Genomic DNA, 22,454 nt, shown 5'->3' with positions numbered 1-22,454 from the left:
ACTCAGAAGTCTTAGCAACAGCTGGAATAACATTATACAAGGCAAAGAAGTGAAATCATCCATGTGGGTAACAACCAGTCAGGCTTCCGAGAAACCTGGATCCTAAGTCCCAGCTTCTGGCCACACCTCAGCACCAGATGTTCTGCCATTGGATTCTTTTCTTCGTGCGTACCTGGAAAAGGAGGTCCTGCCCAGTCCATCTTGGCCCATACTCCCCACCCACCTGACCTAAGTCCAGTGCAAGGGTTGATCAGGTGGGGCAGGAAGGAGCCCTGTGGAGGGGGTATGGCCTCAGCTGTGGTGTGGCAGGGCTGCCCTAGCACAGGCAAGCACTTGGCTCCTGGCCCTGCAGTGAGCAGAGGTTGCACCTGCCCAGGAAGCAGCCAGCCCATAGAGGATCGTTCCTGGGCTACGAGGCACCTGATTTAGGAGTTTGCATGCTTTCACCCTTTCTGTTAGGGGTCAACCTCTTCCCATCTGGCCTCAGGGGCCTGTGAGGTTGGGGGATAGGAGGAGTATCTTTCTGGACAACACAAGAATCTTTGAGCACTCTAATCCTGTTTCCTCCTATCCAACTTATATGCCATTGTTCTAAATCAACTTTATTGTAATTTACATGTAAGTGAATGCAACTTGATGAGCTTTTGACAAATTTATATACTACAGTATCTCTGCCACCATCAAGATTTAGAAAAATGTCTGTTCCCTTCCACAGAAGGTTCCTTCTTGCTTCTTTGCAAACAGTCCTTCCCACCTTGACCCCAAGCAACAACGATCTGCCTTTGACCTGCTCTCGTTTCATGTAAACGGAATCATATGGTATGTACTCCTTTGCCTCTGGCTGCTTTTGCTCAGAGTGCTTCAAAACTTAATCTGTTTTATTGTCTCATTGGTTTGTTTGCTTGAGCAGTATTCCATTGTAAGGTATTTTACATTGTTTATTCACCATGGACAGATGGATATTTTGGATGTTTCCTATTTGGGGCTATTATAAACTCTAGAAAAATTCTTTTCAAGCCTTTGTATGGATATAGTTTTTATTTCTTTCGGGTAAATACACAGAAGTAGAATTGCTGGATCTATATGCTAAGTGTCTCTGATTTTACAATAAGCTGACAAGCGATTGGACCCTTTTCTATTCTCCCCTCCAGTGCACCAGAGTTCCAGTTGCTCCACATCCTCACCAATCTTTGATGATGTCAGTCTTCTCATTTTAGTGGGTGTGTAATGTTATCTCATTTGGATTATTAATTACATTTCCCTGCTGACTAATGATACTGAGCATTTTTTGTGTGCATATTAGCCATTCTTATAGCTTCCATGAAGTAGCTGCTCAGATCTTTTGCATATTATCTTTTAAATTGGTTGGTCTTATTGAATTGTAAAATTTCTTTGTGTATTCTGGGTAAAAGTCTTTTGTCAGATATATGCACTATGAATGTTTCCTCTCTGTTTCTGGCTTCCTGTTTTGCTTTCTTAAGTATCAAAGAGAAGATATTTTTAAACTTGATGGAGTCCAGTTATCAGGGGTTTTTTCTCTTATAATTTGTGCTTTTTGTGTCCTGTATAAGACATCTTTCTAGCCAAACTTCTCCTGTGTTTTCTTCTAGAAGTTTTATAGTTTTAACATTTTCATTTAGGACTGTGTTCTGAGTTAAATTTTGTGGATCATATGAGGTAAGAGTCAGTTTTCCCTCCTATGAATCCCCCTTCTTTCTGCAGAATTTCTGGAAAATACCATATTTCCCCTATTGAATTGCTTTGGTACCTTGGTTGAAAATGAACTTACTATATATGTAAGCATCTATTTGTTCCATTGATTTATATATATCTTTATTTATATATAGCTATATTTTACATACAAACAACACTGCCTTGATTACTGTAGCTTTATAATAAGTCTCAAAATTAGGCAACGTTAGTCTTTCCACCTTGTTCATCTCTTTCAAAATGGGTTTGACTATTCTAGATCGTTTGCATTTCTGTATAATTTTTTAATCAGTTTATCAATTTCTGGAATAAGCCTGCTGGAATCTTGACTGGCATTTCTCTGAATCATTAGATTTACCTGGAGGGAAATTGGCATTTAACAACACTGAATCTTCCAAGCCATTAACATCTTTTGTATCTCTTATTTAGGAGCTTTTTCATAGTCTTTAGGCAATGTTTTACATTTTTCAGTATATAAGTCTTGTATGTATTTTGTTAAATTTGTCCCTAAGAATTTCATGTTTTTGATGCTACTATAACTGATTACGTTTATTTCTTTCTTTATTTTATATCAGTTATATCTATATTTTAATTTCTGTCTAATTGTTCCCTGCTGGGGAGATGGATACAAAATATGCAATTTATACAAAAATACAATTGACTTTTGTATGTTGAATTTGTACCCTGTCACCTTGCCAAATTCACTTATTAGTACTAACCGCGTTTTGTAGATATCCCTTAACATTTTCTGCATAAACAGTCATGTCATCTGCAAATAAAGACTGTTTTACTTCTTCCTTTCAAAAGTGTATGACTTTTCTTTCCTTATTGCAAGGCTAGAAACTCCAGTATAGTGTTGAATACAAGTAGTCAAATGGACATCCTTGTGTTGTTTTTGACAGAAAGGGCAAGTGGTCAGTCTTTCATCATTATGTATGTTGACTGTTAACTTTACCAAGTTGAAGTAAATTCCTTTCTTTTCCTGGTTTCCTGAAAAGCTGTTGATTGCGTCCAGTGCTTTCCTTGCATTTATTGAAATGACTGGGTAGCTTTTCTCTTTTGTCCTGTTAATACAGTAAAACACCTTGATTTTTCTTCAGCGTGTTCAACCAACCTTCATTCCTGGGTTGAACCACAGTTAAATATAGTGTATCATCCTTATATATTGTTGGATTCAATCTGCTAATGTTTGGTTAAGGATTTTTTTTTAATCTACATTCATGATGCTATTGGTCTGTAGTTTTCTTACAATGTCTTTGCCTAGTTTTGGTATCAGGATAATGCTGGCCTCATGAGTTTGGGCATTTTTCTTTCTTCTCTCTTCTCTGGAAGAATTTGTGTACAGTGGGCCGTATGTATTCCTTAAATGTTTCGCAGTATTCACCAAAGCTAAGTCCAGCTCATTATCACTTTGGGCTTGCCTACATTTTCATACTTTAGGAAATTTGTAAATGTGTTCAAAAGATTTAATCCTGGCTACTTTTACTGATTTTATTTTATTTTATTTTATTTTTGGAGAAATTGTCATTAATTTCTTTTTACTGTGGTAAAGTATACGTAACATAAAGCTTACCATTTCAACCACTTTTAAGTGTGTAGTTGCATTAATCACATTCACACTGTTGTGTAGACTTTAATTTCTTATACTGGTATTTCTTAAACTGGAATATTTTTAAATTAAAGACATTCCACTTAATCTAGCATTTCAGCTTTTTTTTTTTTTTTTAACTTAAGATCTCCAGAATTGATTCATCTTGTGTAACTGAAACTTTGTGCCCTTTGACCCAGATCTCCCCATTTCCCCCACCCTCAGCCCCTGGCAACCACCATCCTACCCTCTGCTTCTAAGTGTTTTTGACTGTTTTAGGTTCCACATATGAGTGAGATCATGCAGTATTTCTCTGTCATCAATTATTCAAACATAACCTTTTTCGTAAATGCGTTAGGTGAAAACATAGTTCGACGTGAATGACATTATGATAGCAGTTATTTTATATACTTGTATATAGTTTCATAAAGTTATGCATTTGAATTATATTTTCACCTTGCACGTTGGTTTTACCTCTTAAAGATAATCAACCCTATTATTGGGAGAATTTTAAAATAATTAAGGATTTCAGGAAAATGCTTTGTATTTGAAAAATTAAGTTGTGTTTTATTATATTTAGCTGGTGTAGCTCTTTATTCAGATCATTTGAATTCTGGAGTTGCCAAAGGGAGGGAGATGTTATGAATATGGCTTGAACTCACTCTCAACGTCTTTGTTGCATGTGAGTATTTCACAAGAACTACTCGGTGCGAATTACCTTTCTTTTGCCACTGAGTGGATTGTCACCAACAATGCGAGGGTGACAGCACTTTGTAAATGACTCCCAAAACACAGGTCAGAATTATTTTAGAAAAAAAGTAGTGCCAGAAAAGGTAACGTTATAGAACTTTTCTTGTACGTATAGGAGAAAGGAATTCAGTTATGCTGCTATGACTTTTTTAAAAAAGTGTTCAAAACAAACATACAGAATAAATGGCATTGTATAAAATAACAAATTTTATTTCTATAAAATATTTTACACTAGCTGTACACATGCACACACCCACACAGAAATTAACCACACATTGAGTAATTTCCTTTTAATAAATCTACCACATACTATTATATTACAATTTACAATATAGTTTTTGAAGACACAATGGGGAAAGCTTCATCATTCATTTATAAACCTTCCATAAATTACAAAAGAAAGGCAGTCTGAAAAGTATGTATAAAGAGTAAAAACAATTTACAAGTGGACAAGAATTACAAAATAGTAACCATCAAATACATCTGCCAGCAACTTTGTAAATCTTTTTTGTTGTTGTTCAGGTGCCAATGGTGAAGTCTGGTATGGAATCATTTTGAACAGACTTAACTTTAGTATGTTTTTGGTGTGGTGTATGCATTATGTGGATTGCTTTACATGTATGCTGTTCATTGTTGATTATGTGTGTATGGCATTTTGACAAATAATGAAAGTAACGTAGATCCATATGCCACAAAATGTAACACTGAAAGCAATGAATATTACCAGCTTTTTGGCAGGTTGGAGTAGTGGTACTTTACCAAAGTTACTTCCTCTCCTCTTTTTTAAATGATTTGAATTAAGTAAACATTTCCTGTGTGTTGCCTGGCTTGCTCCGAAAGACAAAAAACCAGGATCTTATCATTGCACAGCCTGTGCAACTTGGTTTCAAACCACTGTGTCTGTGAGGGTGAAGGGCACTGAATGCACAACACATACAAAGTGTACACTGTAGTTTTTATTGGACAGTACAAATCATTGTGCATTTATAAGGCAGAACATCAAGGCGATTAAACTAGGAATTTCAAGACCAGAGTTAAAGTGAGAGTTATGCATCATGAGCAAGCATTTTTGAAAAGGGAGAGAGGTTGAAATCATTCCTTTAAGGGCAGATGACAGATGCACAAAGACTGGGACCCCAGGTAGGGAGTGAGCTACAAAGAGCTACTGGCCGCCCTGCGTGCTCACGAGACAGCCCAGCTCCCGCCAGGGCCGGGGCAATAACAAGTGCGATGGGCACGGAGGCCGGGCGGGAGCACCAGCAGCTCTTTGTCCTGGCGCTGGGTTTAAAGTGGACGGTAGTGCAAAGAGCATTTCTCTACTGGTGTCAGGGGAGAAGATTGGTTTTTTAGGAAGTACTTGAGTCATGAAAGCCCTAGTTTGGAATTAAAGAAAATTACATAGATTTGGAAGTTGTCCGGAAGCACGTGAATCATTTCACTGCACCCAGCTTTTTCAGCAGTTTCTTGCCTTTGGAAAGCAGCCCCTTTTTCTTTCTCGAGGACATTTCCCTGCCTCTCCCAGGACTACCAGTACCCACAGATGACGTAGGTGACCCAGAATGGAGATGGGCTGTGGGAGATGGCACTCTCCTTGCTGTACCTGAACCCTCAGGAGGAACCTAGTAGGCACATTGGTACAGGTCATTGAGTGCGTGAGCGCCGGCAACACCCTCCGCTTGCTGCGCGGCATCAGTGACGCCACGCTGCCCCACTTCCCACCAGGCAAGGTGAGGGCGGGTCGTTTCTTCTCTGAAGGGTTGAAGTATCCCGTGAGAGGCACACGGCCCCCCCACGGCATAGCTCAGAGAGGGGGTCTGAGGGCCCTCAGAGAGAGGGGGCCAGCAGTGTGGGGTTTTCGGTTTCTTTGTCTTCGGGGGAGGGGGTGGCCATTGCTTGGGCAAAACAAAGCTGGGTAATCATTTACTTTGTAACTTAAGACCAGAAGCAGGAAGAAGGAGTCATTTTGAATTAGGTTGAGAGTAAGACTGGCCGAGTACCCATCAGTAATCTTAAAAGCAAAAGTTCTTAAAGGGAATTTCGTATTTGAAAACTACTTGGGTATATGAAATCCTGACATTGTTGAGTACATTCCTGGGTTAGTATACTATAGAAATACTGGAGATGGCACACCGGTTGAAAGAAAAAAAAAAAACTAAAATGAACCTTAATTTCAATCAAAGAAAGCTTAAAGGCCCTTATTGTATGCTTTCATTATTTCCAAGGTATTAAAGATGCGTTTTTGTCGAAACAGAGCACATGGTAGGGTTTCCGTCCACTTGAGTGCTCCCTGGTGCTTCACAGGAGCAGAACTGTATTCTAACGCGGGCAAGACGACGTGGGCTCACCCACGTTTACGGTCGCATGCGTGCCTGCGTTTATATAATATCACCTTTCCTCTCGCTCCCTTACCTCCCTGGAGCAAACCTCTTTCTAATAGGAGTATTCATTATTCATCAGGCAAATAGGAGCCCAGGGGCTTCAAGCTTCCTTGGATTTAAAATCAGGGTCTAATTCTAATGGAGAACACCTACTAAATCATCCCAAAGTACACCTGAAGATACCATCTATTCCATCTAATGCAATCATTTGAGCTGCATGTTTCATTAAACTTGGTATTGCATTGGTATACCAACAAAGCAGTCTTCCAACCAAACGCCTGTGTGTTCAGGACACTTGCTTGTGCTTTGAGGAGAAGCACCAGCTCTCCCGTAAGGTAGAGGGATGGTCACTTAAGAAAAAGCTGTCTGCCATTCCAGGCAGCATGGGGAGTGTTCAGAGCCAACTCTAGATCACCTCGTGTTCACTACTTATCCGCTCGATCTTGAGTTGTGTTTTTTTTAGGTAAAATTTCCAGAGTAAACATTTATTAGGTTGTGCTTTTTCCAAGAGTGGCTAACAATGCAATATGCAGCTTTAATTATGAATAGACATTGGAACACTCTGTGTAAACAAACAATTAGCCTGTTAAGAAATATGTTCCCAATGTTGGCCTTCCAAATATTCTTAATGTAAATCATAGGAAATGATTATCAAAGATGATTTATTTCACTACAAATTCAGTTGCTTTACAACTGAGACCAATAACACTTTAGGTCCAGTGAGTTTTTGAGACATATTTCTTCTTTTTTTTTAGCCCCCCAGTGAAGCCTTAAGTCTACCGCATTGGTCCATTGCAGGTAGCTTAGGTTGCTATGTTTACAGGTATCTTCAGTTGCTCACTTACGTGAAGGCTACATTGCCTGATTAAGGGGTGAAATGCACACTCTTCTTCTGTTTCCAAGCAGATGAGCAAAGAAATAAAATATATATAAAAATATAATATATAAAAACTCGCAGTGATGAAATAAAATAAAAATGAGACACCAAACAAATGTAATCTGATAGTTATATATGGCTGAGAAGTTCTTTGACCTTTGTTCAGAAGATCTGTTAAAACCCTGACAGGGCAAATAACCATCATTGCCCACCGACTCTAAGGACCAGCCATCCCCTTTTCACTCTTAAACTGCACTGTGCGTCTGTGATGTAGGATGGGAAGTTCCTTTGTGAGCAAAGCAGATTGAATAGGTTGAAAGGGGCATTTTGGTGAAACAAGTAAACTTGATTTAGAATTAGGAATTTTTAGGCACAACCCCCATGGAAGGGCAGAGAAAAAATTCAGGGTGTATGCTTTTCGGCCTAAGACATAAAAAGAGCAATGCAAAGACTGCAGTAGACCATCATCTGTGGCAGAGTGGGACGGGGTTAAAAATGCTGAACACACGTGCTTACCCTTTTCGTCTTCGAGCGTGTCGGCGTGTCCTGCGGGTAGTGGGACGGTGCGTCAGAAAGATAGACTTCTACATCATCAGGCACTTCTTCTAGGAAGTTGGAGGGTACGAGGCCTTTCTGCCCATTAAGCTCCCCCTAAAAACACAGGGATGAGAAGAACAATCGACTCTGTTTTTCCAGAAACCCGCTTCTTGCTTGAGGTAAAGGAATACAGCTCAGAGTAGCGAGTTTATTCTGGCTCAAAAGTGGCAGACAGAACCGGGACTCCAGTGTTTCCAGATTCCCCTGATCACAAGAGCGGGCTCGGCCACGTGCTCGAAGTGCAGGGTCCCGGCGCCCACCCTGAGGTCTCGACCTGGCCTGTCTGGAGTGGAGCCAAGGACCTGTTTCGGCCAAGGGGCCTAGGTGGTTCTCAGGGTCGGGCACACTTAGCAACAGTCCCGGGGAGCACCTCACTTAGAGGTTCTCAGCCCTGACCGGTCGACCTCTGAGTCCCCCGGGAACTTGTACAAATACCACTGCTTGGGTGCCCTGAGAGAGGGGAGGAGGGGCGGGTGTCCCATGCGGGGGCAGGGTTGAGGGGGGCCGGCCGGTTCCCCCTGGTATCTTTCATTCTGTGCGTCGCTACAGCCTCGTTGTAAGAATTCACCCAACAGCAGAAGGTGAAAGTGTTGGCACCTCCTCGAGGTGACTGCTTCAGGTTGGTGTATATCCTTCCGGACCTTTCTACGCAGTCACATGTCCATGCATGGAACACAGTTCCAACTGCCCACTGAACGTCAGTCCCGAGCAGTTCACAGCCCACCACATCAACCCCCCCGCCCCCAGTGCCAACTTGCCCCACAGAACCCAAAACCGAGCTCAGAACTGGCCCCAGACAACCTGGGAGTGTGTTTCTCTGCCCAGTAGGTGTAGGAGACGACAACTTGAAAGAGACAGCCCAGGGGCCTTCCTGGTGGCGCAAGTGGTTGAGAGTCCGCCTGCCGATGCAGGGGATACGGGTTCGTGCCCCGGTCTGGGAGGATCCCATATGCCGCGGAGCGGCTGGGCCCGTGAGCCACGGCCGCTGAGCCTGCGCGTCCGGAGCCTGTGCTCCGCAATGGGGGAGGCCACAACAGTGAGAGGCCCGCATACCGCAAAAAAAAAAAAAAAAAAAAAGAAAGAGACAGCCTACAACATCAAAATTAAAAACTGTGCATCCAGGAACACGATCAACAGAGTGAAAGAGAAACCTACACAATGGGAGAAGATACTTGCAAGTCATATATCTAGTAAGGGGTTATAAAGGATATATAAAGAACGTCTACAACTTAACAAAATAAACAACCCAATTAAAAAGTGGGCAAAGGACTTGAATAGATAATTTCTCAAAAAAAAAAAGACAGATGGCTAACGTAGCACATACAAGATGCTCAGCTTCACTACTTATTAGGGAAATGTAAATCAAACCCTCAAGATACCACCTCACACCCACTAGGATGGCTACTATACAAACATTTTAATGTTGGTGTAGATAGGGAGAAATTGGAACCCTTGTGCACGGTGGGTGGGACTGTAAAACGGTACAGCCACGATGGAGGAAACAGTATGGTGGTTCCTCAAAAAATTAAAAATAGAATTACCATATGATATGATCCAACAATTCCACTTCTAGGTATTTACCCAGAAGAACGGAAAGCATTTTGAAGAGAGAATTCTGTACCTATATTCATAGCAGCATTCTTCACAATAGCCAAAGGATGGAAGCAACCTAGCTGTGCATCAGCAGGTAAATGGATAAACAAAATGTGGTGCAGTGGAGTGTCGTTCAGCCTTAAGAAAGGAAGGATATTCTGGCCTATGCTACAACAGACACGAACCTTGAGGAGGTCATGCTAAGTGAAGGGGCGTGAGCAGACACGTACACTGCGTGATTCCACTGACATAGGTCCAGAGAGTAGCCAGGGGCTAGAGACAGAAAGAAGGGTGGGCGCCAGGGGCAGGGGACAGTGGGGACTTGGTGTTCGATGGGGACAGAGTGAAGTTTGCAAGACAGAAAGAGTTCTGGAGGTGGACGGTGGTGATGGTTGCACGGCAGTGAGTGTACTTGACGCTGTTGAACTTGCACTTATAAGGGATTAAGATGGTAAATTATGTGTATTTTCTCACAATTAAAAATTAAAATTAATTTTTTTAAAAGAGGCAGGTCCAGGTAACCCCCCATGTCTTCCTGTGTGGTAATCCCTCCTGAGCCGACAGCCACGTGCCCAGTCGGCCACCGGCTCCTTCTGCCTTGACCTTGAAGATCCCACCCTCCTGTTACCTGTGGCCGCTTCAACCCTTCTTCCTCAGGCTCCACTGTTAGCTTGTCTTTCTCCGTTGGTGTTACTTAGGCACTCTTTCTAGGACATCTTTGCTTTTTGCTGTACATGTCTCCCTGGTGATTTCTTCCACTCCAGCGCTTGCAGACAACATGTATACGCAAAGGCGCTGGAACTTCAGTCCAGACCTCTCAGGAGGTCCAACAGCCAGATTTTCCCTCCAGCACCAGAGGTAAGCACCAGACGCAGTAGTTGGCTCGTGTTGGGGGCTACATTCTATGAAAAGGCACAGCTTTACACACACGTCCCCGTCAGCACCGTGTTCACATCTCAAGAAGCACCTGTGTGAACCAAGACCGACAGAGGCCTGCGTGTTCAGGCTCCCGGGCTGAGCCCTGCCCTGGGCTCCCTGATACAGCGGTGGAGGGAACTGCCTGCGCTCTTCATTGTTTTCTCTCTTCTCTTGAGCCTCCCAGCACGGTTCTGCTAAATCACACATCAAAAGTGCACACGACACGACTTCACTGTTGGCGTCCACCGCCACATACCCCTGCACAAGACATGGTCGCTAGAATCATGCGCCTGCGTGAGTCCCCCTCCACCATGGAGAGGCTCTGTAGCCTCAAGCTCAATAGTTCCTAAGCCGTGTTTTCCTCGCTACCGTGTCCTTGTTTCTGTGTTCCCAAGGGCACCCATCGGCCGAGGCAGAATCTGCAGATCCTCCTGGAAGATGTCACAGCTACAGATCGGAGCCCTGCGTGGCCTCGAGCCTATCTTTGTCAGACTCCCCTGTCACTGTCGCAGTGCAGGCCCTTGCCCCTCACCTGGGCCGTTCCATCGCTCGCCGCCTGGCCTCTTAGGACTCCCACCTCCCTTAAACGGTCCACTTGCGAAGCCCTTGACCATAACTTTCTCTAAGAGAAAACTGGACATCTCCCCCACTTGCAGACCCTTCACAGTCTGATCTCTGCTCCTCTTCGAGCCTCATTTCTACCGCTTTTGTGTTTGAGGCCAGATATGAACCGTGTGAAGACCTTACATTCAAACAGAATTGGAGTCCGCTGGGCTGAGCGGCAGAAAACGTTACAGTCTATCCCAGCCTCTTTTTCTCCATGCCCAGTCAGCACAAGGCCCCATCACACTTGTGTAGTTCTCCTCCTTTGCTTCCTTTAATACTTTAGAATGCTACCGTATGGCCTATTTCCTTCTGACCTATCAAAGTATATGATTTGAGAGTTTGGGTGTAGAAACACGGAGCAGTGCAAGCATCTGGCTAACACAGCGTAAGGGTTAAAGTATCGTGGGGGTACTGGGAGTCTCAGATGAGTGGAGACAAAGCAGGGACTTCACTGGGGATGCTGTGAACTGTGGAGGGGAAGGCCCGGGTAGACAGCAGAGGCCCCTCTGTCTACACTCTGTTCATTATGGGATGTGGTGGGACGGAGGAGAGACTAGGAAGACATCACAGGACTAGGTCCCATAAAATAGCTGCAAGTGAGCTCTCCTGAGAGCTTTTAAGATTGCACATGATGTCAGACAATGCAAGTGTGGTGAAATTTAAGATTTTTGGTATTAAGTTAGGTATCTGCGGTTTTCATTTATCAAATAAGAAATAATAACTGCACTGGGCAGTCTACTCAGCAAATCTGACCAACAAAATAATACTAAAGCCATTTGGTGGAGAGAGAACTAAAACATGTACATATCAATTTAGATCTGATTCCTACTGTCATATAAAATGTAGGTAGGCTATTCAAGAAAATAAAGTAGATAAAACAATGTAGGAATGGGAACATGCAGATCATATTAGAAAAATATGTTTAAATTACCAGAAAATACTATGCCCAGTTTTGTCTATATGTTTGAAAATCTAAATGAAAGGCATGGCTTTCTAAATATATATAAAGTATTAAAAATTGACTCAATAAGAAGATAATTATTTAAGCAAGTGAAAACTTTTGTACAACTGCATCCTAAAAAGACACTGAACCTAAAAGATTTTTAGGCAGGTTGTAATAACATTCATGTAATTGTAGGACCTAACTATGTCATTTAATCTGTTCGGAGCATGAAAAATATTGGAAGCTTACCAGTTCATTCATAATTCTAGCATAATCCTGATACCAAAAGCCACAAAAAAGATACTCCAATAAATATAAATCCAAATAATTTCTGGAATATAAACATAACTTCTGAATAAAATGTTAGCAAATCAAATCCAGTGCTTTAAAAATAATTGTAAAAAAAAATAGTTGTACACCATGGTCAATAATTTACTGACAAAAAAAATAAGTTCAGCAAATGAAAAACAGGATGCTTAACATAAAGACCATCTATCCTTATTGATAATCTAGCCTAACACATAACAGTGTAAAGATTAGTGATATTCCTACTATAATACAGACTGTCAGGGATCCCCGGTCCCTGTCATTCAGAATTGTTTTCAATGATGCAATAAGACAATAAAAAGAGATGACTGATAAATATTGAAGAAAAGACAAAATGTCATGATTTGGGGAACCCGAGAGAACCAACTGATGACAATGGATATAAATACATTCAGAAAAAAGGTTTGTAGGGGAACACACACGCACATAAATAGGCACACAGTGCATACATATGCATGCACATAAACATGCACACGCGCACACATGCATACGCACACGTGCACATAAATAGGCACATGATATATACACATACATGCACATGCACATAAATAGGCACACCGTACACACATACATGCACACATGCATACTCGTGCACATAAACACACATGCACATAAATGGGCACACAGTACATACACATGCATACAAATACATGCGTGCACATGCAATATACACGTGCGCATACAATTCATGTACACATACGTGTACGCGTATATGCACATGGGTACGTTGCATGCATACACATACACAAACACGGTCATACATACACACTTACACATATACACACTCACATTTCCAACATATTTTCTAAATAACCAGTAAAATATATACCAGAAAAAAATCATAATAGCAAGAACATAAGAATGAACTTTAAAAGATATATAAAAGGATGTGTAAGAAGAAATTCATGAACCTTCTGACAGATGAAAGCGAAAACTTAAAAAATGTCAGACACACCATGTGTCCAAATCAGAAGACAATATTATGTCAAGTTCACCCCAGCTTAACCTAAAAACTAAACACACCCCTAAACAAAATACTATGGGTTTGTTGTAGGGCAGGCTCTTTACAAAAACGGTTCCTCCCAAATATGAAAATGAATTATAAAAATACAATAATTGAGATAGTGTCAAGTAGCATTGAAGTCCAGAAACACTCTAGGTAGGAATGCAGTTCACAGGAGAAAGACGGGAGCTTTAACCAGTGGAGAAAGGACGGATTATTTAATAAGTGGTGTGGGGACATTAGTTTCTCTAATTAGAAATCAAAAATAAAGTTAAACACGAGATTTAGATGTGAAAATGAAGCTATAAAAGTGAAGAACCAAAATAAGATAATTTCTATCAATCACCTTAAAGGACTTTTTAAGCATGACTCCCAAGGGCAGAAAAAATTGACTACAGACAAATTTAAAACTTCTGCTTCATAAAAGAAAAACAAAGCAACAAAACCACACACACAAAAAAGGAAAAGTTAAAAAGCAGATAATGACCTAGAAAAAGAACTATTTGCAACATACGGGACAAAGTATTGAGACAGGCTGGGACCTGGGACCCTTTGCTGCAGTGCTTGAACCTGGACAGATGTCATCTCCTCAAGCAACAACATACAAAGAAACTATAAGGGACTAAAAATAACCGCGTGCACGCACAGTTGGGGCAAATTATGGACAGCAAGGTACAAAAAGACCAAAAACCCAACTGCCACTTCTGAAGAGCTGGGAGCAAAAACAGGGTGTCAGGAGCAAAAGCGGGGCACCGCGCATGCCCCCTGCAATCAACACCACCAAAGGGGTGGGAAGACCACCTAAGCCACGCCTCCAGCCCGACCCCCAGCACACCCCTACCCTCACCCCATATAAGGAACCAGCTGGCACCCTCTCAGAGAGCAGGCAAGCAAGGGAACCTGATGCTTGTTTTTGCTCCCCCTGCAGCAGCAGGGGCCCCAGTAAAGCCTTGCCTGAATTTCTTGTCTGGCCTCTGATCAATATCTATTGATTAAGGAGGCCAAGAACCCTGGTTGGTAACAGTATGAATAGTCTCACTAAAAACTATACTCTTAAAACTCAGAAACTGTGCAGAAGAGAGAGCTTTGAAAGGCCACGTGTGCCTGAGTTTGTAAAATCCCTTTGACCCCAAGAGAAACCTGCCATATCAGTACTTGAGAGTTTCTCAGCTACTTGGATTATTTAGAAAAAGAAAAGAAAAAGGAGGAAGGTTGGACTCTGATGCAAGATGGTGACCCCACTCCCAAGGCAGGGGACAGCGGTGGGTGTCTGGTCGGGCAGGAGCCGCTAAGATGACCACCTTCTCTTCCTCGGGGATTATCGGGAGCACGGCTCCTCCACGGGAAGGGGAATGAGAAGGAAGGAGGCTGGCACCGGGGTAGAGCCGAGACTGCCCCCCCGAGGCGGGGTCCACAGGGCTGCAAGAAGGAGGTCAGGGAGGAGGGTTTTAGGTAATTAATTATGCTTCCTTGTATTTCTTCCTTTTCCTATTTGAAAATGTATTTGTTACCTACGCAGTAAGTAATCCATAACATTAAACTGTCTGGCAAAGGTCTGGGTGGAGGAAATTTTAAGTGTAAACATGTGAATACCCTTCCTTTGCTGACAGCTTGTATACATCGAAAATACCCCTATTAGAAAAGAAGGAACAGTGAAGATCACACGACTGCCATCCTATAGTATATGCCCTCAGGGAGGAAGACAAGCAAATTAGCCAACCTGTCAGCAAGCCATACAAAGATCATACATAATTTCAGGGGAAAGAACAGACAAGCAAAATTATATATATATATATATATATATATGATGCTTCAAAACTTACATAATAAAATCCATCTTCATCAATTTCACCAAAAACAGTAATAATATCTCCAGTGCAAAATGTAAGTTCAGCCTGTAGAGATAGAACATAAAGTTAATAGTGTTCTTCTGGAGAGAGAAGTTGCTTTTTTAAAAAAAAAAAAAAGGTTCTTCATGATTTCTGGTATGATTTCTCTTTTATTCTTATCATTTTGGTATGAACCTATTCTTTCAGTCATATAAGGAGGAAAGGTATAAATCTGATGAATGCCTCTGTCCCTAGCCTCTTAGAAAGTAAGGACATGTCATGATGACTCCAGCCTGTAAGAAAAGGGCTGCCGGGCTCTGATTCTCGGCCAGAATTCAAGGTCGTCCCCACGTTCTGCTGGTGGCACGTCTTTAGAACCAGTCAAATAGTCAACTTAAAAACCCTGTAGCCTCAAGGTGTTCTCTGCAGTGTAGGGACCATTGCACAAACAGCCTTTCACTGTGTAAAAAAAAAATCTGTAATTAAATGTCTATTTATTAAGTGTCTACTCTATGCCAGGCTCCAGGCTAGAGGTGGGTGCACAGAATCCAGTAGAGGATACCAGAAAAAATTGCATTTTTATCTCTAGACGTGAAAAGAGGGACTAAAGTTCATACCTAAGAGCCATCAGGCATCATACACACATCAAGCCTGTACAGAAATCTGAATATACCTGAGCTCTGAATCTGAGCCACGAGCTGCTCGCCCGTCAGGTGTAACAAATACCGAGGACCAGGGATTGGTACACATCTTGTCATCTAAGAAAGCAGCCCCACAGAGTGGAAACCTAATCTTTCATTTCTGAAGGCAAATCCTTTTCAGTTTTCACAAGGTTCCTAGGACCCCAGACCTATATGCACAGAGAACATCAATCCTTTCGTCTCCATTTTCCTTGAATGTGTGTGTGGTGGTCGTGAGGGTCAGTGACCACCTGCAGGGGCTTTGCTTTCTCTCTCCAGGACGACCAGCACCACCAGGTGTGGGTCACAGGGCTTGCCTGGCGCTGGTCCAGGGAAACCCTATGTCACTGGCTGCCATGTCCTGAGCGTGTCACCAGGCTCACGACCGCTCTCCTGCCTGCCTGGGTCCCTATTTACTGGCCGGGTAGCCCTGCCCTCGGACGGTTCCAGAGAAGGGAGGGAGGGGCGGTGCTGTCGGCAGAGGTGCGGGCGCTGGGCCGGTACCTCGACATCGATGTTGGGCGAGCTCTCCCGCGGGTCGTAGTCGTACAGGGCCACCATCCTCCGCGTCGCCACCGAGGGCTGCCGGACGGTCCTTCTGTTTCTCTCTGTCCACATCACAGGGGAAGAAGAAAGCCACCATGAAGTGATTTCAGAGCCGGGTCACAGACGGCCAGTGTGGCCGAGACGACCAATGGGCACTAGTGCCAGCGAAGTCAGGGCAGCTCCCACCCCTTCCTCCAGCACATCCGTGAACAAGGGAGACTTAGACTGATTCTCTGCAACAGTCGATCTAAACCGTTTGGGGCGGCACCGGGTGGGTGTGGTATGGGCAGGACCACTGGGCCAGCTGGAGGTTGGCACCTAGCTCGAAGGAAGACCCGCAAACACTGGGTCAAAACTGCTGCCCGGGTAGCTGCCGTGAAGCCACAGAATCAAGTCATTCTCGCTCAGACCAGAGGCACAGCCACCGGCCTGGCATCAAGAGAAGCAAGAGTCCATAGAAAGCGGCGCCCTCTCTACGCATCTCAAGGGTGCCTCCCGCCGCTTTCTCCTCTAGCGCCCTGCCACTGTGCTTTTAACAGCTGTCCCTGAAACGATGCCACCTGCGGAGAAGGCTCTGGGGAGGTCCCCTCCCCTTGCCTGGCTGTGATCTGCCATAGACGGAGCCCCAGGGCACTATCCCAGCACACACGGCAGCACAAAGCCGGGAGGGAAGAGGAAGCCCCATGCAGAGCAGAGGCGAAACTCTGAAAACAGCCGTTTATAAGAAGGGTCAGTGGAGAACTGTGGGATCTGGCCCAGATTGTCGAACTCCCTGGCAAACTGCTGTTGTTTGGATTTCCAAATGATATTTCTCCTGGAGGAAGCCGGCATTGCAGCATTTCTTCTAAACACAGCTGCTTTTCACCTACAATTAATTTTGGGAGTTCAAAACATAATGAAAACTCTCAAAGGCAGGTGTTTTGAAAGCAACTAACGTTAGTTACGTGGCTTTGCAGTGTTTTGGGGCAGGTATAGGGCTTGCAGTGGATGTGCAAAATTCAACCCTCAGCTCCTGCTGAGAATCACTGCTTTTGGGGCTTCCCTGGTGGTGCAGTGGTTGAGAATCTGCCTGCCAATGCAGGGGACACGGGTTTGCGCCCTGGTCTGGGAAGGTCCCACATGCCGCCGAGCAACTAGGCCCGTGAGCCACAACTACTGAGCCTGCGCGTCTGGAGCCTGTGCTCCACAACAAGAGAGGTTGCGAGAGTGAGAGGCCCGCGCACCGCGATGAAGAGTGGCCCCCGCTCGCCACAACTAGAGAAAGCCCTTGCACAGAAACGAAGACCCAACACAACCCAAAATAAATAAATAAATTAAAAAAAAAACACAGAAGAATCACTGCTTTCATTTAAAATAAGCAAGCACACCTTTGCAGGACCTGCAGGACGTATATTTCCTTGAAGCAAAGTATAGTGGTAACCAGAGGTCAAGTACAGTGCTGCTAAATATTGCTAATTTCACAGGAGATGTTTTCTGCAGGGATGAATTTCTGAAGGGGGCAATAACCATACACATGTTCTGTACTGAGGTGTAGTTTACATACAGTACGATTCACTCTTTCTAGTGCTCACTTCAGCAAGGTTTGATCAGCTCATGCAGTCTTATAACCACCACAGCCGTCAAGATATTGAAGCTCCATCACCCCCCAAAATTCCTTTATGTCCCCTGTTGTCACCTCCAGCCTGGGTAACCACTGGCCTGTTTTCTGTCCCAATAGTTTTGCCTTTTTCAGAATATGGTTTAAATGGCATCACACAGATGTAGCTTTGGGGGACTGGCTTCTTTCCTTTGGACAATGCATCTGAGATCCATTTATGTTACTGCACGGATCAATAGTTTGTTCTACTTTTATCGGTGAGTAGTATCCTGTTGTATGGATGCACCATAGTTATTTTATCCCTTTACCAGCTGGAAGACATTTGAGTTGTTTCCCCGTATCAGTGATTATTAGTCAAACCACCATAAATACTCATGTACAGCCTTTTGTGTGAACATGTTTTCATGCCTCTTGGGTAAGTATACAGGAGTGGGTAGGATTGGATTGTAAGTGTAGGTTTAACTTTAGAGGAACCCATACCTGTTCTGCAAAGTGGTTGTACCATCTCACACTCCAGTGAAACCGAGCAGAACCCTACAGTGCCTTCCTGGGGACAGACCCCACCCCCTGCCACACAGTGTCCCCTGCCTCTTGTTTGTAGAAAAGCTTTAGCCTCCTAGGCCTTCCCCAAGTTCCAAAGAGCAAATTTAATCAGAAATGTGAGAAAATGTGGAAACAAGGGAAAAAGGTCAAGCAACACAAAATAACAATAGTTTAGCCAGAAAACAATGTCAAGGATCCTCAGTTCCTCCTCAAGGGCTATAGGTACTATTCTGAGCCGTGTCCTTGAGCTGTTTTACAGATACTACAACCTCCACCAGGTGGAAGTAGTTAACTGCCGACCACCAGCACACAGACCCCAGACCGGTTGGAACCAGAAGACTGATGATGTTGATTCCCAGTTACCTCACAACCAACCAATCAGAAGAAGGTCCACAAGCTGACCAGGCACCCTGCAGCCCCCTCCCTCACCTTGCTTTAGAGACCCTTCCCTGAAAGCCACTGGGAGTTTGGCTCCTTTGAGCATGAGCTGCCTGTTCCCCTCACTTGGCACCTGCAATAAGTGCTGTACTTTCCTTCACCACAACCTGATGTCAATAAATTGTCTTTGCTGCACATCAGGTGAGTGGACCCAAGTCTGGTTCAGTAACACCGCAAGCAAACGAGAGTTCCAGTTGCTCCATACTGGCCCACACTTGGTATGAGCAGTCTTTTTCATTTTAGCCATTCTAGTGGGTGTGTGTTCATTTCTCATCATGGCTTTATTCACTAATGATGTTAAGCATTTTTCCATATGTTTATTTACCATCCAAATAACTTCTTTGGTAAGGGATCTCTTCAAATCTTTTGTCAACATTTTTACTGGGCTATTTTTTTATTTGTTAATTGATGGTTTTATTTATTTATTTATTTATTTATTTTATTTTTTTTTTTTTCTTTTTGCGGTATGCGGGCCTCTCACTGTCGTGGCCTCTCCCGTTGCGGAGCACAGGCTCCGGATGCGCAGGCCCAGCGGCCATGGCTCACGGGCCCAGCCGCTCCGCGGCATATGGGATCCTCCCAGATCGGGGCACGAACCCGTATCCCCTGCATCGGCAGGCGGACTCTCAACCACTGCGCCACCAGGGAGGCCCTTATTTATTTTTTATGATAAAATTTTTTTTTTAATTTTTATTGGAGTATAGTTGATTTACAATGTTGCATTATTTTCATGTGTACAGCAAAGTGAATCAGATAGACATATACATATATCCAGTCTTTTTTTTTTATATATTCTTTTCCCATATAGGCCATTACAGAGTATTGAGTAGAGTTCCCTGTGCTATACAGCAGGTTCTTATTAGTTATCTATTTTATATATAGTAGTGTGTATATGTCAATCCCAATCTCACAATTTATCCCTCTCTCCCCATCCCCTGGTGACCATAAGTTTGTTTTCTACATCCGTGACTCAACTTCTGTTTACTGGGGTTTTTTTTATTGTCAAGTTTTGAAAGTTTTTTCTGTATTCTAAATATAATCCCTTTCTGCCGAGTTACTCGCAAATATTTTCTGCCAGCTTGTGGCTTCTCTGTTCATCCTCTTAATGGTGTCTTTCTAAGCTGAGAAGTATTTGATTTTGATGACGTCTAACACAATTTTTAAAATATATCATAACAAAGAAATTGTTGCCCTATCATCACAGTTTTTCTCCTATGTTGTCTTCTAGAAGTTTTATAGTCTTTGTTTTTATATTTAAGACAGTGTTCCATCTTGAGTTAAGTTTTTTAATATGGTGAGACTATGGCTTGAGATTGGTTTTTGGCCTGTGGATGTCCAATAATTCCAGCACCTATTATTGAATAGACTATCATTTCTCCACTGAACTGCATTTTTACCTTTGTTGAAAATCAACTGACCGTGTATGTGTTGATCTGTTTCTGGGCTCCATTCTGTTCTGTTGATCTGTGTGTCTGCCTTTCTCCAATCCCACATGGTCTTGATCAGTTTGCCTTTATAGTGAGTCTTAAAATCAAGTTTCGTTGAGTCTTCCACTTCTGTTCTTCTAAAAAATTGTTCTAGCGATTTTAGTTCCTTTGACTTTTCATATGCATGAAAAATTTACCTTATGGATTCTACATAAACCTTTGCGCAGACCTTCATTGCAGTTGCGATGAAATCTATAGGTCAGTTTGGGGATATTTGACATCTTAATATCTTAGAGTATTAAGTCTATGAGCATTCTATCTCTATTTACTCAGGGATTCTTTGATTTCTTTCATCAGTGTTTTATAGTTTTCAGCATACAGATCCTGCACATATTTTGTTAGATTTAACCGTAAGTATTTCACACATGCATTGTGTTATTGTTAAGCGGTATTACTTTTTAAATTTAAATCTCAAATTTTTCATTGCTAACCTATGGAAATACCATTGCTTTTGTATCCATTGGCCTTGCTAATCTCACTTGGGAGTTCTAGGAGCTTTATTTATAGATACGTGAAGTAAATTTTCATGTCACCTTTTCATTCTGTGTACTGCTGCTTCCTGGCTCTCCCCATACCGCACGCTCTGCATGATGCTGGAAGGAAGAGGTGAGGGCAGACATTGCAGCCTTACTCCCAGTCTTGGGAGGAAAGCATTCGGTCTTTCACCATGAAGAAGGCTATTTCCTAATAATAGAAGGGCAAGCAGATATCTCAGCTTGGTTCCCTCAACTAGTCACATTCAGAAAACTAGAATGGAATAAAAAGACATTTAATCTAACTGATCACGTAAGTCAAGTTTCTGTTTTTTAGCAGATCACTCCTAGGCTCCCTGGGTTTGTGGTGCACAGAGCCCGTTCCCTCTATGAACACTCACTGTCTACTTCAGGAAAGAAGACAGCAATGCAAGGGAGTGGATGGTGTGAGGGGCTCAGAGAGCTGCACCTCGTGGATTTAATCTGGGCAATTTAATCATATGAAACCTCGACTATTCGACATGGATCATAACCTGAGACCATGAGCTCATTCATACCAAAAAGTCTGAGGCATTTTATTTGATTTTGTGTTTATCCTTAAAACCATGCATATTTTTTAACCACTGAATTGTGTCTTCGGAGTGTCATTTAGAAGTGAATCTAATGTTTTGAAGTATTAAAACTGTAAATATGAATGACATAAAACAGGTATTTCTGTCTACAGCTATTTAGAAAAAGTAGAGGCCTTTTGAATGAGTAGATTTTCCTTGAACATGGGAAAAATTAAAGATCGTAAGTATAATGTTGCTGAAAACAGTTTTGCTGTTGGTTGGCTCACTGGTGCTGCAGGGTGGTTCAAGATAAACGAAGGCATTTAGTATCCAAATTAAAGGGTAAAAATCTTTTATGCCTTTTGGATAAGCAAAATTCACCTGAAGAATGGAAGGCATAACACTACCCCAACATCCTTTGAAATTTATCAAAGATAGGCAATGTTCAAAGTACACTACCAGTGTCTTAGTGCATTCAGGCTGATATAACAAAGTGCCACAGACTGGGTGGCTTAGACAACAAATATCTATTTCTCACAGTCCTGGAGGCTGGGGGTCCAAGACCAAGGTGCTGGCTGACTTGGTGTCTGGTGAGGACCTTCTTCCCTCCTTCCTGGCATACAGACAGCTTACTTCTCAGTGTCCTCACGTGATGGAAGGGGTGAGGGGCCTCTCTGCAGTCTCTTCTATAAGGGCATTAATCCCATCCATGAGGGCTCCACCCTCATGACCTCCTCACCTCCCAAAGGCCTCACCTCCTAATACCATCACATTGGGGATCAGGAGTTCAATGAATGAATTTTGGGGGGACACAAACATTCAGTCCAGAACAACCCAAAGAACGGCTTTTGTTTATTTTCTAGATGTGATAGACCTTTAGTAAGCAAGGCTGTGCTTCATATTCCCTGAGAAGATCATCTGTGGTTTCATAAATATTTAGATGCCTATACGTCCATAACACAGCAAGACTATTACAAGCCTGGTTTACCGAGTGGGTTTGGCCCAAGAAAAGCCGATGGT

General features: G+C 42.9%; 1 protein-coding gene across 7 annotated transcripts in view; it reads right to left on the bottom strand.

Moving 5' to 3' along the window:
• Positions 1–5,394: 5,394 nt before the first annotated feature.
• Positions 5,395–22,454, bottom strand: part of RIMBP2 (RIMS binding protein 2) — a 73,989-nt gene continuing 56,929 nt past the window's right edge. For 3 of the 7 annotated variants that reach the window (XM_060118950.1, XM_060118953.1, XM_060118956.1), the window contains 4 exons: positions 16,304–16,407; positions 15,114–15,185; positions 7,820–7,954; positions 7,292–7,318 (listed from right to left, as the gene is read on the bottom strand). In XM_060118950.1, coding sequence (XP_059974933.1) covers positions 7,292–7,318; positions 7,820–7,954; positions 15,114–15,185; positions 16,304–16,407 — 338 coding nt within the window. Of the gene's footprint in view, positions 5,422–5,478; positions 5,668–7,291; positions 7,319–7,819; positions 7,955–15,113; positions 15,186–16,303; positions 16,408–22,454 lie in introns of those variants that run through there. The other 4 variants (XM_060118949.1, XM_060118952.1, XM_060118954.1 and 1 more) reach the window with 3 other exon arrangements.

This window comes from Mesoplodon densirostris, chromosome 15 (assembly GCF_025265405.1).
Source record: "Mesoplodon densirostris isolate mMesDen1 chromosome 15, mMesDen1 primary haplotype, whole genome shotgun sequence".
NCBI lineage: Eukaryota > Metazoa > Chordata > Mammalia > Artiodactyla > Ziphiidae > Mesoplodon > Mesoplodon densirostris.
The sequence above is the reverse complement of the archived record's forward strand: the minus strand, read 5'-3'. Positions and strand labels throughout refer to the sequence as shown.